The sequence below is a fragment of the Mauremys reevesii genome, linkage group 7, assembly GCF_016161935.1.
Source record: "Mauremys reevesii isolate NIE-2019 linkage group 7, ASM1616193v1, whole genome shotgun sequence".
In the NCBI taxonomy this organism is placed as follows: domain Eukaryota; kingdom Metazoa; phylum Chordata; order Testudines; family Geoemydidae; genus Mauremys; species Mauremys reevesii.
The window spans coordinates 94172347-94191329 of record NC_052629.1 but is presented as its reverse complement, the minus strand read 5'-3'; the positions used below and the strand labels follow the sequence as shown (position 1 = coordinate 94191329).

Here is an 18983-nt window from a genome sequence, read left to right as displayed (position 1 = left end):
CAGGTCTCCACAACCAACATATACACTGCATCTACAGAACAGGGGGAGATTGATCTAAGTTACACAACTTTAGCTACATGGATAACATAGCTGAAGTCGACGTACTTAGATCTATTTTTTGCAGGGTCCACACTACGCTATGTCAACGGGAGACACTCTCCAGTCAACTCCCCTTGCACTTCTCATTCAGGTGGAGTACAGGAGTCATCGAGTGAGCAATCTGTGGTTGATTTAGCAGGTCTTCACTAGACTCGCTAAGTCGACCACTGATTCATCAGTCGCCACGTGTCGATCCCCTGGTAAGTGTAGACAAGCCCCTAGAGAGACTCTGCCAGAACTTATATGCCAACCTTAAGAAGTGTGAATTTGATCAGGGCACAGTCAGATTCCTTGGGTACATTGTTTCCCCAAAGGGACTAACTATGGACCCGCGCAAGTGGCAGCCGTATCCAACTTGGCTTTTCCAAAGGACACACAAGAGGTACAGTGATTCCAGGGCTTGGGCGACTTTTACCAACAGCTAATGGGGTTTTCTAGCCTGGTCGCTCCGATGACAATGCTTTTGTGAAAAGGATCCAGGTTCATCTGGTTCTTAGAAGCCCACCCTACCTTAGATCTGCTAAAAAAGATTTCACCACAGCATCCATCCTTATCCATCCAGATCCCACTAAGCCATTCATGGTGGAAGCTGACGCATCAAACTTTGCCATCGGTGCAGTGTTATCAAAACAAGTGGCCCTCCATAGCCAACTTCATGCCTCTGCCTTTCATTCCTGTAAACTAACTCCAGTGGAAAGAAATTATGATATCTGGGACTAGGTGGCCTTCGAGGAATGGCGTCATCCCTTAGAGGGAGCCCAGTTCCAAGTCCAGGTCCTTATGGACCACAAGAACCTGGAATCCCTCCAAATGGCCAGACACCACAATCAATGCCAGATCCACTGGTCCCTCCTTGTTGCCTGATTTAACTTCATGGTAACCTGTTGTCTGGGACAGGATATTGAAAGGTGAATGCTCTGTCTTCCAAGGATGAGTATCTTGAACCTGGTGGAGAACCTCCTTTAACCGTTTTTAAAGTGCCCAATTTTTGCCAACGAGTCTGTAGACAGCAGTCTGATGCCCTGCATTCATTCTCTGCTGCCCATCAATGTGTTTGCAACCCAGATCCGCCAGACCCTGGGAGGTGGAGATGCCCAGCCAGACTCAGAGTTCAGACTACAAGATGGTGTTCTCTATCACAGGTATCTCATTTGTGTTCCAGAGGGCCAGCCTCGACTTTGGGTCTTTAAATTATGACACAACATGCTGCTTGCTAGTCACTTCAGTCAATCTGAGACCAGGAGCCCAGTTTGTCTAACTTTCTGGTAGCCGGGTCTATGCACTTACATCAAGACATATATGAAGTTCTGCAAACCTCTACTCTGGAACCAAGAGTCCACACTCCAGACAGCTTGGCTTCCTCCAACCCTTGCCTATTCCACCCCAGCACTGGTCGACTGTATCTAGTGATTTAATTGGGGAGAGACTTCACTGTCATGGGCACACAATGATCCTAATCATGGCCGATCTCCTAACTATGATGGCACACTTGGTTCTGTCCCACGCCATCCCTACTACCCTGGAAATGGTACATCTCTTCTTAGAGAACATCTTCTGTTACCATGGATTACCAACTGGCACCATGTCAGACTGGCATCCCATTTTTGGCGGGAGTTTCTAAGACTTCTTGGCATTGAGCCTCTCACCTTATCTGCCTATCACCCACAAACTAATGGGCAAACAGAATGAGTGAACCAGATTCTTGTACAGTATCTCTGCTAATTTTTGAATTACCACCAGGGATAACTGGTTTTCCCTGCTTTCTTGTGCAGAATTTGCCTACAAAATGCAACCCACGCTTCCGCCCAACAAAGCCCATTCTTTGGTAACTATGGCTTTCATCCACATTGCCATCCAGACACATCCATGAGTTCCTAATACCTGCTGCCATGAACTTGACCACCCATCTGCACCAAGTGCACCAATAACTCAAGGAATAGTAGTGATCTGCTAAAGAAGCTTGCAAGCACCATGCTGGCCAAGGTTGCCAGATCACCTGGAACCTTGCCATGGTGTTTGGTTTGGTTTGGTTATCCACTCAGAATCTTCAATCAGCTCACCCATCTGCCAAGCTAGAGCAGTGGTACCTGGCCCCATTCACAATCTCAAGCTAGGAGAACCCAGTAACATTCAAGTGACAGCTACCCAAGTTCCTAAAGATCCATCCTATATTTCGTCTCCCTTCTAAAGCCTTGCACTGAGACCCATTCCTGAACCACTCCAACACACTGCTACCATTAGAGGGCAGGAAGGATACTTGGTAGAACGGATTCTTGACTCACACACCCCAGTGAGTTGGGAAAAACTCCAGTATCTGGTGGACTGAATGGGCTATGGTCCAAACGACCAGTCCTGGGAACCAATAGAGAACATCTATGTCCCAGACCAACTATGGGACTTCCACCAAACTATACCAAGATGCCTGGCCCTAGAGCCATTAGGAGGTGCTCCTCAAAGAGGAGGGGTACTGTCAGGAATCATGAGCCTGAGACCAGCTAGCTGACCTGCAGATACCCTAATTGGCTGAGAGGCATCACCAGTACTGCTTTTAAGCCCAGCAGCCGCAGTAGGCTAGTGGCTGCTCAACACTTAAGCCCAAAGCTGCAATTTCTTCTGTGTCTGCCTTGTCCCCTGCCTTACTCCAGACACGCTTCTGCCTTGTTCTTGTCCTGCTCCAGCCCTTCTCCCTTGCCTTGTTCCTGACTCTAGCTCTGACCCTTGGCTCTGGTCCTGGCCTCTGACTACAGCTCTGACCACTATACCTTACCACTCCGGCCTCAGTTCATGACACACACAGGGAGCTATTGCTCACACTCACACACAGCAGGGCTATTCACACACACACACACACACACACACACACCCAGGACTATTCCTCTCTTCTCCAAAGGTCAGGAACTATGGGTTTAAGATCCTTCAACTGAGCTTGTGGCTGGCCAATTCAGCCTTCCAGCAGGTTAATGAGCCCAGCTGGGCAGCATCAGAATCACCTGATTGGCCAGCTCACTCAATTGGCTGCAGGGAGTCAGCAGGTCTGCATTAAAGCTCAGCAGTGGCAGCAGTCCATGGTTGCTCAATGCTTACACTTGCAACTGCAATCTCCCTTGTGCCTGCCTTGTTCCCAGCCTTGCTCCAGCCCTGCTCCCTTGCCCGGCTTCTAACTCTGGCTCTGACCCTTGGCTTGTCTCCTGGTTTCCGACTTCAGCGCTGACCCTTGGCTCTAACCATTAGGTCAGACTGCCCACATCCCAGTCCTTGATAGCTTGAGCAGCCCAAAGAACAGAGAAGACCTGATTTGGCTGCAGGGATTGACCCCTACAAACCCAAGTCGATGCCCTGCAGAAACATAATGTAGCGCTGCGGGTGTAAGCCACATAGTCAGTGACTCAGGCCCCTCCAGATCCGCAGATCCCAATACCTGACAAGTTTGACAGTGACCACAGAAAATTCCACCAGTTCTTAAACCAGTGCCCTCTCCTGTTCCTGATGGACCTGCAGTTGTTTCCCACAGACCGAACCAGGGTGGGACTCATCATTAATCTGCTGACTGGGGAAGCATTGGCATGGGCCTCTCAACTGCTTGAGAAATCTAGTCCCCTCTTGAGTCAGTTCAAGGAGTTTGTCCAAGCCTCAACAGTGATCTTTGACCACCAAAATTGTACGCGCAGGGCAGAAGTCATGCTCCAGATCCTGAGGCAAAGATGTCAGCCACTTGCTAACTACGCTGCAGATTTTTGATACGTGGGTGACAGACGCAGAATGAAAACAAGGCCTCTCAGCGCTATCGTTTCCGGCTTGATCCAAATGATGAAATCAAAGATGAGCTTGCATGGACAGTATTCCCCACTTCTCTGGACACATTTAGCAACCTATGCCTCAAGACTGACAATTGCTTATTGGAACACTGCCAAGAAAGGAGAGTGGCTTTTCAATTCACATCTGTCTCAACAGCACCGGTCAGTCAACATCCAGTGCCCACTGCACAGTCTGAACTTGTGTAGGTGGTCATGGCGGAGAAGGCCTGATGCCAGGTATTGGGTCTCTGCCTCTACTGTGGGGAATTTGGGCACTTTGCTTTGACCTGTCCTGCAAAGGCTAGTTCCATATCTCAACTGGAAAATGCCAGGCTACAGCCCCCGGACCTCCCCACTGGTGTGGCATCCGATAAGCACCGAAGCACCTTCTGCTTCCACTCTGTCTACGGCATCCTACTCTGATGGAGGTCAGCATGAAAGCAATGATTGACTCTGTCTCCTCCAGAAGCTTTATGGACTTGGACTTTGCTTGCACACACAGGATCCCAGCACAGCACAAGGACTTACCCAATGTAACAGAATCCTTTGACGGATCACTCCTCTTATCAGGTCCCATCACCTCTGAGACTGCACCCTTAAAATCACAACTCTTCAGTGGCATCGCAAAGCCGTTCAATTGGGTCTGGTTTGTTCCCGCACTTCCTGGACATCCATGGTGTTATCACACTCATGATCCACACATCCTCTGGAGGGCAGGAATGATTAGTTTCCTCTTGTCCTACTGTCAATAGTCTTGTCATCCTGAACCAGGTCTCAAGTTGGAGGCTCATTTGTAGTATAACCCCAAGGAAACCCTGACCTTTTGGTTACCCTGGGACAGAAAGGCTGAGTCCAGTAGACTCTCCAGTCAACACCTCCCTTGACAATACTGATGAAATACTGGGACCTTGCAGAATTCTTTGACAAGAGAAAGGCTGATATCCTCCTGCCTCACAGTCACTATGACTGTCCCATTGGCCTCCAGCCAGGTGTGGACATCCCTTTTGGATATATTTACTCTCTCTCAGTTCCTGAGTTGTGGATGCTCCAAGAGTATCTACAAAAGAATCTGGAAAAAGGATTAACCCTCCTGATCCGTATCTGGGAAGGGGATGAGTGGAAGACTGCATTCCATTCCTGATAGGGGCACTTGGAATACTTACTAATGGCCTTCAGGCTGTGCAGTGCTCCAACACTTTATCCATGACACTTTCAGAGACCTGTTGGACCAATTCATCGCTCTCTACCTCAACAATATTCTTGTTTTTTCTGAGGATCAAGCCCTTCATGATCAACATGTATTTTGAGTTTTGGAAAGGGTTTGCCAGAATTATCTCATTGTTAAATTGGAGAAATGTGAATTTGATCACAGTATGATCAAGTTCCTCAGATGTATTATATCACCTGATGATCTATCCATGGAACTATGCATTTATGTCCCAGGTGGTCAGCCTATGCTTGAAGTTCTGAAATCATGTCATGACTCACCGCTCGCTGGTGGAACTAAAACAAGAAACTTCGTTTCATGGAACTTCATGGTGGCCATGTATGCACTGGTATGGACTAGTTTATCATGAAATATGTTAATTCCTACAATTTGGTCTCCTCCAGGCCTTGCCCACCCCATCTTAGTCCTGGTCCACCAAGTCACTGGCTTTCATTGTAGAATTACCTTGCTCCCATGGTTGTTCAGTGGTGCTAGGTGCAGTTGACTTCTTAACTAAAATGGCCCACTTTGTCCCTTCTCACACATTCCCTACAACCCTGCAAACAGCCTGCCTCTTTCTAAAGCATGTCTTCCGGCTCCAGGGACACCTGACTAGCATTGTGTCAGACAGAGACCCACAATCTGTTTCCCATTTCTGGCACAGGCTTTTAAAACTCCTGCATATAGAGCTCTTTACCTCAGGCCAATGGACAGACAGAACAGATAAACCAGATCATAGAGCAATACCTCCAGCGGTTCTTAAATTATCACCAGGATAATTGGGTCTCCCTCCTGTCATAAGCCAAGTTCACCTACAACAATTCAATCCATGCCTCTACCCAATAGAGCTCATTCCACAAAAATTACGGCTTTTATCTCTGCTTTCACCCAGCATTGCCCACAAACTCCCCAGTTCCTGCAGCAGCGGACCAGTCACGTATCTGAATCACATGCAACAAGAACTTACAGAACATCTGGAAGCCTCCAAGGAAACCAACAAGTATTATGCTGATCAGGGCTACCATGCCACACCTCACTTTAGCACTGAGGACAAAGTCTGGCTATCAACTTGAAATCTCAGATCAACCCAGCTATCATCAATAGCTAAGCCCATTCAGGATTCTCAAGCAGATCAACCCAGTGATATTCATGTTTCTATTACCAGAGTCAATGATGACCCATCCTGTGTTTCATAGCTTCCTCTTGTGGACCCCTTCCCAGGTCAATACAATTTGTCATCACTACCCATTGCAGTCCCTGGGCAAGAAAAATACCGTGTCCAACAAATTATTGACTCCAAGAAAGCATAGGGCAAGCTTCGTTACTTAATGAAACAGGAGGGCTATGGTCCTAATGACCAGTCATGGGAACCGGCAGAAAAAGTTCATGCACCACAGTTACTACAGGACTTTCATCAGGCTCATCCCAAGTAGGATGGGCTGAGGGCCCCTAGAAGGCACCCTTGAAAGGGGTCGGTATGTCCCTCAGCTAAGCCTGAGGGCTGGCCGGTTCAGCTTTCAGGCAGGTTAATGAGCCCAGCTGGGCCTGACTGGCCGGCCCACCTGATTGGCTGAAAAGAGCCAAGAGGTCTTCATTTAATCTCAGCAGCAGTAGGTTGCTGGACTGTGCGTGAATTGTTCCCAGCTTTACTCCAGCCATGCTCCGGCCTCATTCCACCCTTACTCCAGACCTACACCTGCCTAATTCCTGTCCAGCTCCAGTCTGCTCCAGCCCTGATCCTGACTCTGGCTCTGACTCCCAGACCCTGACACAGAGCTATTCCCACCTCCCACCCACACCAGAGTGATTGCCTTCTCCACATACACATCAGAACTATTCCCAGCCCCCACCCCATGCATCAGAGCTGTTCACCCCCCCACACACACCCCAGAGCTATTCTCCACATACACGCACCACAGCTATTGCCCAACACATACACCTGAGCTATTGCCCCGAGAGTTATAGCCCCCCTACGTGTACGTGTCTAGAGCTGTTGTCCCACACACATGCACATGTGCAATGTAGAGCTATTGCCCCCCCCCACACCAGATCTACTCCACACATACACCCACACACCCCATAGTATTTCCTCCTACACACCAGCGTGCACCCCCTCCACACACACATGCACCAAAGCTATTCCACCTGCACAAACACACACAGGCACCAGAGCTATTACCGCACACACCCACATACACACACCCAAGCTATTCCACCTATGAATGCACGCACACACACACACACACACACACACACACAGGCACCAGAGCTATTACCCCACACACCCGCATACATGCACCAGAGCTATTCCACCTACACACACCCCAAAGCTATTACCCCCCCATACACACCAGCCTGCTTTCCCCCTTCTTCCCATCGCATTGCCTATCTGAATCCTAAAACTCTGGGCATAGATTTTGGGTGCTGGCTTTTCAGTAATGGGCAAAATGCCTACTCAAGGGAGTCAGATGTCGCTGCTGCACATCTGCACACCCAGGGGAGTGTGTATGTTGCACAATCACAAAAAAAAGCAGAAAGGAGCAAGGTTTTCATTGTACAATTGCACACCTATGCACAGAAACACACACACTCAGCAGCAATGTGTGAGTTGCACAAACACACAGAGCGGAAGAGTGTTGGTTGCACACACATGTATACATACTAAAGGAACTGTGTGTTATATTCCACAATCAGTGTTGCACGTTCAGGGGCAATGTCAGTACATGATCATGCCTAAGTCCACAATCAGCTTGCACACACATGCCCAAGCAGGGGTAACACATCCATTGCAACATCACCCACCCCAGAGGACCCATGTGAAACTGTCCCCCTGTGTGTGCACAAGCACAAGAGGCCACAAGTCTGCTGAACAATCACACTCATCCCTGTGCACTGACAGCAATGTGATGTGTTTGATTCACACACATCACACTAATGGATCACCATCATCCCTCGCCCACTTATGCATGGGGAGGGGTTGTGTCTCTCAACTCGCAGGCCCCCTCCCCACCCCGAGATACTCATATGGCAAAGACTGTTGCAGTCTGCTGCTCACACACGGAGTCCTAGGACACTCTCCTGGCTGGTGAGATCAGAAGGGAGAGCTACCCTTGCACTGATGGAGGGGAATGGGCTGGTTATAGGTGGCTGGCACCATCCCAGGGAATCATGCACCCTGGTAGCTGTCTCAGCCCCCCAGACCAATGGGGAGGGATGTGTAATACTCACAGATCAGTGTCAATTGTGAACCTCCCCATATACCCGTACACACACTCCATTGCTTTGCCTGGGATCTTAACACTGAGAACCCAGTGATACTGCATGCAGCCACCTCTGGGGCAGAGCGTGGCAGAGCTGCACAGATCTATACATTCACATACTCATACCCTCACTTCATGTTTCCTACAAACCCTCACAGACATACCCCTCCATGCACTCACCCTACACACTCGTATGCCTCCATGCACATGCCCTACACTCCTTCACCCTGATGTTCACATCATTGCACACTTGCACCCCCATGCACACACCCTTCACACTCATATGCATCCTTCCACATTCCCTACAAGCTCACCCTGCCAATGCACCCCCCACCCCCTGGGCAGGGCACTGGAACAAGGGGTGCTGGGGATGCAGCAGTGCCTCCTCGTTTGGCAACTGAATGCCTGGCTTCCATCATACACGTGTTACTGTTTTATTCAGTGGCTTACTGTCCCCTGCCCCAGTGTACATATTCTACAGGCTCACAGCCCCCCAGTGCACACGCCCTACACACTCCACAGCACCCCCAATGCACATGCCCCATGTGCTCACTCCCCCCCCCCCCCAACACTCCCAAATCACACACAGGCTGGAGCTATGGTCCCTACCCCCTGGCTCCACATCCTTCCTGAACTGGCCCAGACTACGGTGCTCCTGTTAGAAAGGCACTGGCAGTCAGTGAGAGCTGTGGGAGGAGTGGGGTGGGAGACAGCAGGGAAGGGGAAGGGAGGAGGGTGGGAAGGATGGTGTCAGACACAGTGTTAGTTCAGCCCCAGAGAGTCGCTCTCAAAATAAAAACCGGACACAAGAGCAGCATGCCCCAGTCAGTCCCAGCATGCCATGCGATATGGAGAGCCAGTGGCGCCACCCGTGGCAGGAGTGGAGATGACAGCCAGGACATCCAGTGGGGTTAACAGGCCAGCCTGCAGCCCGCCACACCTTTGGGGTGGGATTCCCAGTGGGGCTGGGGGGACATCCCTTATAGGCCTGGTCCAAAGACAACTGAGAGTGATGGAGAGACTCAGCTTTGGAGAAGGTGTGAGCGGATAACCCCATGGAACTACCCCAGATGCATAGTACAGAGGGGCGAGGTGAGGGGGAAATGTGGCTTGTGCCCCCAAAACATCCAAATTAATGGTCCATCTTTCATTGCCCCCTTGCTCCCACCCCCCAATCAACCTCTGGTCCTGACCCCACTGGCTGCCATTAGCCCATTTCCCACAATCCCTGGCAGGTTCGCCGCCATGGAGCAGATGTGACGCGCACAGAAGTTGCTTCATGGGATGGTGTTTTCCATGGATTTTTTGTTGTTGTTGTTTTTGAGGGGGGGAGGTAAAAGGAATAAAAAAATGTAAAACCAAAAGAGTAAAAATAAAGAAATAATATATTTTTATCTTTTTCATTTATTTTTTGAAAAAAAATCCAATAAAGTTAAAAAAATTTTGCTTTTAGACAAAAAAAATTCCCCCAAAATAAATAAAAATATAAACAAAATAAAAAATGTTGCTTTTGGAAAAGAAAGAAAAAGACTTTTTAAAAATGTTTTTGGTTAAAAAATTTTTAATTACAAGCTTTAGCGGTTCAAAAACAATGGATTTTTTTTAATACCACATTTGATAGGTTGGTTTTAATCTTATACCAACCTGGGGTACTAGTTATCGTCAATTTTATACTGACATTGATTTTTGGTTCATGTCAATTTTATACCAACCTTGGTTTGGTCGATTGGTTGGTTTTCAATCTACACCCACCTAAGTTTGATTGAACGGTGAGTATTTGATTCTTTTCCTTTTATGCCAGCTCTGCTCTGGCAGCAGGGTTGCTTCTGCACTGACTCCAGAGTGGCTGACCAGTTTGTTTCCAGTTCTTGCATTTAGACTTATCAAAGTTTGATTATTTAGTTGTTAATTTTATGTGTGTTTGGGTAGTTTATTTCAAACTTTAAGTTTTGAAAATTACATTTCACTTTCTTGTTTAGTACTTAAAGAAAAAATTAAGAAATTAAAATAATGATAATTAAAAGCCCAATTAATTAAGTAAAAACAAAAAGAAGGGAAGGGAAAAGATAAAACCCACGGCAAACCAAACGATTAGACAATTAGAGTGATATCTACCAGGTAATGCAGTTTGTTTACCATAGCGTGTCCAATTCCTGCGTGCTATATGTATTAAAAAATAAAATAAATGAGGGAAAGGGGGAATAATAAAAAAAACAGAAAAGAAAAGGAAAAAAATGACCAACCATGAAAATCAAGGGAGATAAAAGAGGGAAAAAATCAATTTTCCCATCGCAAGAAGGGCGATCAGGTTAAAAAAAAAAAAAGACTCCGCCCACCTTCCCCTTGCACATCCTGCTCCTCCCCACCCCCCACCCCCGACCAACTCCTTCCCCTCCCAACCATAAAGTATTATATATAGAGAGAGATCTTGGTTAGTAAGAATAAAAGAAAGGAAAAGAGACTATTTAAATTAAAGACTTGAAAAGAAATGACCGACATTCCATTGGATGAGACAAGGAGGGTTAGTTCTGGCGTCTCTGGTTGAGAGCTAGAGTCTTTCAAGAAGCGTGTTAGTAACACACACACAAAAAAGTTGTCAACGTAATTTCTAACGAGGTGGGGGGTTTGGGGGGTGAAGGGTGGGGAGGGGGAAGGAGGAAAAGCAAGGCCTGTGTTAGCAGGATTAGTAGATCCTAAGTGGCTGGCTCTGGGGTCAGCAGAGTGGGGGAGTGGGCTGTATCCCCAGCCAGGGGAGTCCAGATTTTATCTTGTATGTTGTGTGGGGAGGAGTGTATTATTGGGGGAGTGCTGGGGGCAAGTTGCGGGGGGAGAGGAACCAGCTCCCCCACTCCAGTTCCTGAGACTGTTAAAAATTTGTCCTGCTTTTTGTTAATTATTTTTCTTAATTAACTTTAGTCCAAAAAAGGGAAAGAATCAGAAACCAGGTTAGAAGGAGAAGCCAGTATGGAGGGGGAGCCTCAGTCTGCAGGCAGGGAGGGTGAGGGGTGGACTCCCACCCAACCTCTTCTACACCCCCACCATCTTCCCCATGTCTGCTGCACCCCCACCCAACCTCTTATACCTCCCCCACCTCCCCCAGTACATACCACCACATCCACCTCCCCTCACCCTCATCCAACCTCCTCTATCTCCTCCACCACACACCAGCCACACCCACCTCCCCCTCACCCGCATCCAACCCCCTCTACTTCCTCCACCTCCCCAGTATACACAAACCCCACACACCCCACGCCCCCACCTGACCTCCCCCGAGTACACACCAGCCCCACACCTCCCCCTCGCCCCCATCCAACCTCCCCCACTTCCCCCCAGTACACACTGGTCCCGCACCTCCTCGCCCCCATCCAACCTCCCCACTTCCCCTGTACACACTGGCCCCGCACCTCCCCTCGCCCCATCCAACCTCCCCACTTCCCCCCAGTACACACTGGTCCCGCACCTCCCCCTCGCCCCCATCCAACCGCCCCCACCTCCCCCCAGTACACTCTGGCCCCGCACCTCCCGCTTGCCCCCATCCAACCTCCCCCACTTCCCCCCAGTACACACTGGCCCCGCACCTCCCCTCGCCCCCATCCAACCCTCCCCACTTCCCCCAGTACACACTGGCCCCGCACCTCCCCTCGCCCCCATCCAACCTCCCCACTTCCCCAGTACACTCCCGGCCCCACACCTCCCCTCGCCCCATCCAACCTCCCCACTTCCCCAGTACACACCGGCCCCGCACCTCCCCTTGCCCCCATCCAACTTCCCCCACCTCCCCAGTACACACTGGGCCCACACACACCCACTCATCTGCACCCAACCTCCTCTACCTCCACCACCTCCCCCCATACACCGCCGCCCCCCCCCTCCCCGTCACCCACACCCAATCTCCTCTACCTTCCCCTACACACCTCCTCCCCACCCAACCTCCCCCTCACCCCATCCAACCTCCCCAGTACACACCAACCCCACACACCTCCCCTCACACCAACTCTCCCTACCTGCCCAATACACACCTATAACCCACACCTCAACTCCTCTAACTCCCTGAGCTTCCACTCCACCCCAGCTCCTCCTCCCACTGCCCAAAGCCCTCCCTCTTTGCCTACCCAATTCCTCCTGCAACTCCCTCCACCCCCCAACCTCCTCCACTTCATCCTCACCCCCAACCCCCCAGGCCTCAATGCAGCCTGTCCCTGCCCCCGGAGCCCCCTATGAGTCACCAGACAGCGCCTAAGAATGAGGCTCCCCCCAAACAGTCACAAAGTAATAAGAACAGCCTAGCCAGTTGGTCGGTCAGACCCAGGGGTCTCTGTCCCGTGGGGTGGAAGGGGTCCTGCAGTCCAGACACCATGGAGAGGAGTGGGGTGTATCTAAGCCAGGGGATATTGTGGTGCATAACCACCTCCCCAACGCAATGCTCTGTCCATTCCCCAAATCCCCCAGGGTCCTGGCTCCCAGCCCCTGTCCCCCTCCATTCTAACCACTAGACCCCAGCCCCCTCCCAGAGCTGGGATGGAACCCAGGAGTCCCTTCCATGACACTGCTGGGAGATTAGTGGGTGTTTAGCAGTGGGATGAGTGGCTGGGGCAGGGGGCATGCCGAGCCCTGAGAGGTAGAGGGCTGGAGGGCGCCCATCCATTTTACCTTGACTCCTGTGCTGCAGCATCTTGCAGGTCCAGATATCCAAAGACACTGGGAGCTGCCAGCTCTGATCAGTGCAATGGGTGGATTTATGCAGTGCGCATGGGCTACAATGCCCACAGGCAACAATTCCTCTCACCGCACCAGCCACAGAGCGGGGATCTGACCCACGGGTGGGGGGAACAGCACCCACACCCAGGACACATCTGGCCAGCCCGGCATAGAGGGATCCATCAGTAGAGCCCAGCCCATATCTGTCTGTGCCTGGGCTGGGAGTCAGGACTCCTGAGCTCTCTGCCTGGCTCCCGGAGGGGAGTGATGCCTACTGGTTTAGAGAGGGGTAACTTGGAATCAGGACTCCTGGGTTCTTTCCCCAGCTCTGGGGGAGGCCCATATACCATCCCCTGCCCTCCCTCCCAAGCCAGTCAGTCCTTCCTCCCTGGGGCTGGATCGGAGCCAACACCACCTAGAGGGGAAAGACCCCATGTCCCATTCCCCAAATCAGCCACAGAACAGTCTTCCTATTAGCTGTGGTGGCTAACTGCAACACCCGGCCCCTTGTCTTCATTGGGGGAGGCTCAGGACCCCCACGGGGCAATGGGGCAGAGCCCTGAGCTGAGTGCATGGAATTTAAGGCACCTTGTGGATCTGTCACTAGCTCATTGTGGCCCTCTCCATCCAGCTCGTCTCAGGGGGGAGGGGGGGAAGAGATACTTTAGGAGGGAATGCTCCTCTTTTGGAGAAGGGATGGGAGGAAATTTAGGGGGCTGAGGGGACCCTAGGTGAATTTGTCTCAGACACATCCTCTTGCTGGCATCTGGACTGCCGGGGACCAAAGAAGTAAACAAGAACCTAGCCCAGCTCCCAGCCCATCTACCCCCTGCCCACCGGCACCATGGCCCATGCACCCACACCCACCCTTGGCACCATGAAATATTTGGGGGAGGGCGTTCTGGCTGGCTTGAAATTCCCAGCCCAGCAATTCTGTCCAGAGAGGGCATCCTTAGGGCACGTCCCCCCAGCCATGCCATGGGGTGGGGGCGCACCACAGACAGTGCTGCCCTAGGGGGGACATCACTGGGGCACATCCCCCCAGCAATGCCATGGGGTGGGGGCGCACCACAGACAATGCTGTCCTGGTGGGGGGGACATCACTGGGGCACGTCCCCCCAGCAATGCCATGGGGCACGGGGACACCACAGACAATGCTGTCCTGGTGGGGGGGACATCACTGGGGCACATCCCACCAGCAATGCCATGGGGTGGGGGCGCACCATAGACAACCCTGCCCAGGGAGGATCACTAGTGCAAGCCCCCCCCCGTCCCAACCAGCCACATGGGTCTCAGCTGGCGCTGGTGCATACCTGGCGCAGGTTCCGGGTCACCCGGATGTCATGCCAGTTGTTGTCATTGAACTTGCCGTTGACGGGCTCCACCAGCGCCTCAAAGGCGCCTGATCCCAGGTTGATGACTAGCCACACGGCCCCGCTCTTGAGCGACAGGTTGACGTAGTCGGCCGACTTCCCCGTGTGCAGCATGAGGCCATTGCGCTGCAGGGTGCGGAAGGACAGTGTGATCTCATCAGTGCTGCTCTGGATCGGGTTGTGGGACAGGTCGTAGCAGAAGAACTCGTTGCCCTTGAAGGTCGCCACGTATTCCTCCTTCCCTGCACAGAGAGAAAGTGGCACAGTGAGAGGAGCAGGTGCACAGAGGGTGTGTGCACAAGGCGGGATGAGAGAGTGCGAGAAGGGGGCAGAGGCATGAGGAGTGTGTGTGCACGAGGCAGGATGAGAGCATGTGGGAAGGGGGCATGTGCACGAGGGGTATGTAAATATCATCATCATTTTGTGTCTAAGTTATTATTCATTTTTAGAGCCCAGAGGACTCAACTGTAATCGGGGCCCCATCGTGCCAGGTGCCGCACAGATCCCCCAACTGAAATTGGGGGCCCCTTGTTGCTGGGCACTGCACAGACCTACAGAGAGAGACAATCCATATCACAAAGAGCTCACAGTCTAAATAGACAAAAGGTGGGTGGGTTAACTGAGGCAATGAGGGACGAAAAGTGACTCACTCAAGTCAGTGGCATAGCTGAAAATAGACGCCCAGCCTGCCCCTGCTGTAATCCAGCAGCCCTCTCTCCCCTGCCAGTGCTAAGGATGGAACCCAAGAGTCCTGGCTCCCAGTCCCCCTCCCCTGTGCTAGACCCCACTCCCATCCCAGAGCCAGGTACAGAACCCAGGAGGCCTAACCCCCTTGCCAACCCTAGGCTGCTCTACGCTAAAGCACTTTGTGTGTGTGTCTGTGCACGTGTCTCTCTCAGTGCTCAAAGCATGGGGAAGAAAAGAGGGGGGCCCTGCCCGTCAAGGGGCCTGCTTGAATTTAAACAGTAGTGAGAAGTACAGGGACCCTCAGGCAGAAGCGAGGAAGCCCCTGAAGGTAGTAAGGGGGCCTAGAGTCTGTAATTCAAGCAGTGGTGTCACTGTACGTGTGCATGTGTCTGTCTGTCTGTCTGAGTGTGCTCTCGCTCCCCATCTCCCATTCCCCGAGCAGCTATCGCCCTGGCAGCAGGGACACCCCCACCCTCCAGCCCAGCGCTGCCGGTGAGGGGAGTGCCCCTCTGCTGCTGGCACCTGACAATTAACTTGCCATCTGGTGATGCTGAGGAAACAAATTTGCCTGTCTCGCCTGTGCCTGGCCCCCGCAATCATCGTGTTAGTGTCAGCGCCAGTCGTTCGTGGCAGCGATCAGAGCCCGTCAGGACACGGGGATGGGGGGAGACCAGGGGGGCTGGTTCCCTAACAATCCCCCGCTCGGGAAAACACAATTTCCTGAAGAACTGGCCCACAGACAGGCAGCTCAGCCCAAGCACCAACACCAGGCTTGCCAGGATTAACGTCGCACTTAGGAGCAACTCCACTTAGAGAGTCTTGGGCAAAAACGCGGGGCATTTTTACATCAGTGTCACTGGTTGACCTAGGGACAGCACCTCCCAGTGAACCTCCCACTCCACAGACTGCAGCACAACATCCCCTGGTGCACACTGGAGTCAGCACTGACTGCCAGGGGAGAGCGCCCCCCCCCCACTCCACACACTGCAGCACACCAGGATTGACCCTGAACATCATGATGAAAACTCCAGAGCCTTGTCTCCCCTAGGATTTTACATCACATACCTAACTCAATGTAAAACAATAATAATACGTAGCTCTGATCTAGGGATTTTCGTCAGTAGATTTCAAAGTACTTTACAGAGCAGGTCAGCATCATTAACCCCACTTTACAGAGGGGTAAACTGAGGCACAGAGCAGGGATATGATCTGCCCATGGTCATCCAGCAGCCAGTGGCTGCACTAGGAATGGAACCCAGGTCAGTGGAGTCCCAGACCAGTGCCCACTAGGCCACACTGCCTCCCTACCCCTCTCTGCACTTCAGACACAGCCCTAGGCCCAAAGCAAACTCTCCCTCTGCTTGCAACCCCGTCACCCCAGAAGAAGGTGCATCTCAGGTCAGTCTAACACCACTACAGCATGTTCCCCAAGCACACACACTCCCCTGACCCACTGGGTCTGTGTCAGACACAGCACCTCTATAACTCTTCCTAACAGCACCTGGACTCTGCGCTGTTGGCCTGGCTTTTCCATTTTCTCCCTCTCTTTATGGCAAAGGTTATAAAATCTAAATGAAACAAATTATTCTTTCACTCCAAGAAGGGGTTAAAAAACATAGCCAGCCACAGATCCACCTCAGCCTGCCAGCAGGCTCCTGGTACCGGTGTCCACAGGAACTAGGGTTAGACCTTCATGTGCCAGTCTGCCAGCTGAGGAGAGTGACTTTGAGAGATGTGTATTCAGAAGAGCAGTAAGGTTGAGATGGGAGACATTTTTGGATGGGAAGTGGGGGCTGGTCACACAGGGATCTCTCGCCTGGCACTGAGATGCAGCCACTTCTGGGGTGGGATGCTGCATTGTTTCACTCCCACACAGCAACACAGCCTGACTTCTGTGGACACATAGTGAAGGAAAATCCTGTATCAAATTCAAACAACAGTTTTTGCGGCAAGACAGAATGGACTCACCCATCTGGGATTTTGCCAAGACACCAGGTTCAATGCCTGAGGATTTAATGAACACAAGGGTTCACACTGGCTCTATGTCGCATTGGAAAACCAGAGCTTACCGCAGCACAGCACCCCCTAGCATCATGCTGGGGCACTGGGATCAGCATGGCCTGAGAGGGGAGAGCGCCCCCTACTGGGCTCCTGCCTGCTCCCTGCAGCACAGCGCCCTCTGAGGGGCATGGCTGTCCCAGCCTGCTCCCACACCGCACAGGGAGTGCTAAGTAGCCAGTCAACTCGACCCCTTGGCCTCCCTCACAACAGCCAGGCTCCTAAATTGCTTCTTCAGGATTCTGTGTTGGCAGGATATAAATCACCTCAGCAGGGCCAAGCTGGGGGAGCAATTAATTCCTTGCTAACCCCAGGGGCATGCTGCCTGGCTCCCACCCAATCCCCCTGCCTGCCTCTTGGCCCCTCCGTAAGCACTTTTCTCTGGTGAAGCTCCATGACCTTGGACTGGATCCATCCCTCTTAGTCCCATCTGCTGGCACCCCATAAGGAGCAGCTGCCCATGGGGGGCTCCGAGCCAGACCTGGAGTGCGAGGGAGAGGAGTGATTGGGAGAGAAGAGCTTAGAAAGGGTGACCCCAAGGGACAGCCTGGAAGGGGGGGGGAAAGGGGGAATGAAACAGGAAGGGAAAGAAAGAGACAAGACTTGAAGGGATGGATAAATAGATAAATGTGTAGGGGAGAGTGGAGGCATGCATTCATAGATAGAGGCATGTATGGGGAGGGCACTGTTTGCAGGGATGTGGGGGGGAGAGAGTTCTGGCTGGAGCCACAGGGCAGGGTATGGGGGAGGGGAGAGGGTTCTGGCTGGGGCCACAGGGCAGGATATGGGGGAGAGAAGAGGAGGGGGTATGGCTGGGGCCACTAGGATGGCATGGGGGAGGGGACGGGGTTCTGGCTGGGGCTGCAGGGCGGGATATGGGGGAGGGGAGAGGGTTCTGGCTGGGGCCACAGGGCAGGATATGGGGGAGAGAAGAGGAGGGGGTATGGCTGGGGCCACTAGGATGGCATGGGGAGGGACGGGGTTCTGGCTGGGGCTGCCGGGCGGGATAGGGGGGAGGGGAGAGGGTTCTGGCTGGGGCCACAGGGCAGGATATGGTCGGGGAGGGGAGAGGAGGTGGTTCTGGTCAGGCCGTGCGGGGCATGGGGGGAGGGAAGGGGATTCTGGCTGGGGCCACGGGGGGCATTGGGGGAAGGGAGGGGAGGAGGCTCTGGCTGGGGCTGCAGGGTGGGATATGGGAGGGGGTTCTGGCTGTGGCCGCAGTGGGGGAAGGGGGGGGGTCGGGCAGAGGTCTGTCAGGCAGCAGCCATCGCACTGCATTGTACATGGTGGGTCCCCATGCTCAGCTGGGCTGCAGGCCGAAAGGGGTTTGTCTCCCAAGCTGCAGAAGGGGCCCTCTGGAGACACGAGGGGCAGGGTGGGGGCAGGGAACAGGCCAAGGAGACCCCCAGTGCAGAGCGAGGGCTTGAGTGCTCACATGCTCCTGCCTCCCCCCGCAGCAGGCGGCCGTGCAGGCTCACACACTCTGTGCGGGGATGCATCAGGGGAACCTCAGCAGGAACCTTACACTGAGACTAGAGTCCCTATTAGCCCAGGCAATACAGCGCCTCCTGCTGGAGCATCCCCCAACCAGTCAAGGGAGCCTGCATTTGACAACAGCCATCATAGCCTGCCAATCCCCACCATACCCCGTCCCCATAAGCACAGCACCCACCCACTGGCATTAAGAATCTTGGTGGTCATGGTCTCTGCCCGGGGCCATGCCCTGCTCCGAGCTGAAGCATGCAGCTCCTGGCAAGGCTGCTTTCCAAAGAAGTCAGCCAAAGCTAAGAACAATCCCCATGCCCAC

The 18983-nt window shown here is 52.5% G+C and overlaps 1 protein-coding gene across 14 annotated transcripts in view; it reads right to left on the bottom strand.

Moving 5' to 3' along the window:
* Positions 1-18983, bottom strand: part of NRXN2 (neurexin 2) — a 305022-nt gene that overhangs the window by 186386 nt on the left and 99653 nt on the right. For 9 of the 14 annotated variants that reach the window (XM_039547772.1, XM_039547773.1, XM_039547777.1 and 6 more), the window contains 2 exons: positions 14372-14673; positions 10497-10520 (listed from right to left, as the gene is read on the bottom strand). In XM_039547772.1, the coding sequence (XP_039403706.1) occupies positions 10497-10520; positions 14372-14673 (326 nt within the window). Of the gene's footprint in view, positions 1-10475; positions 10521-14371; positions 14674-16753; positions 16849-18983 lie in introns of those variants that run through there. The other 5 variants (XM_039547771.1, XM_039547775.1, XM_039547780.1 and 2 more) reach the window with 3 other exon arrangements.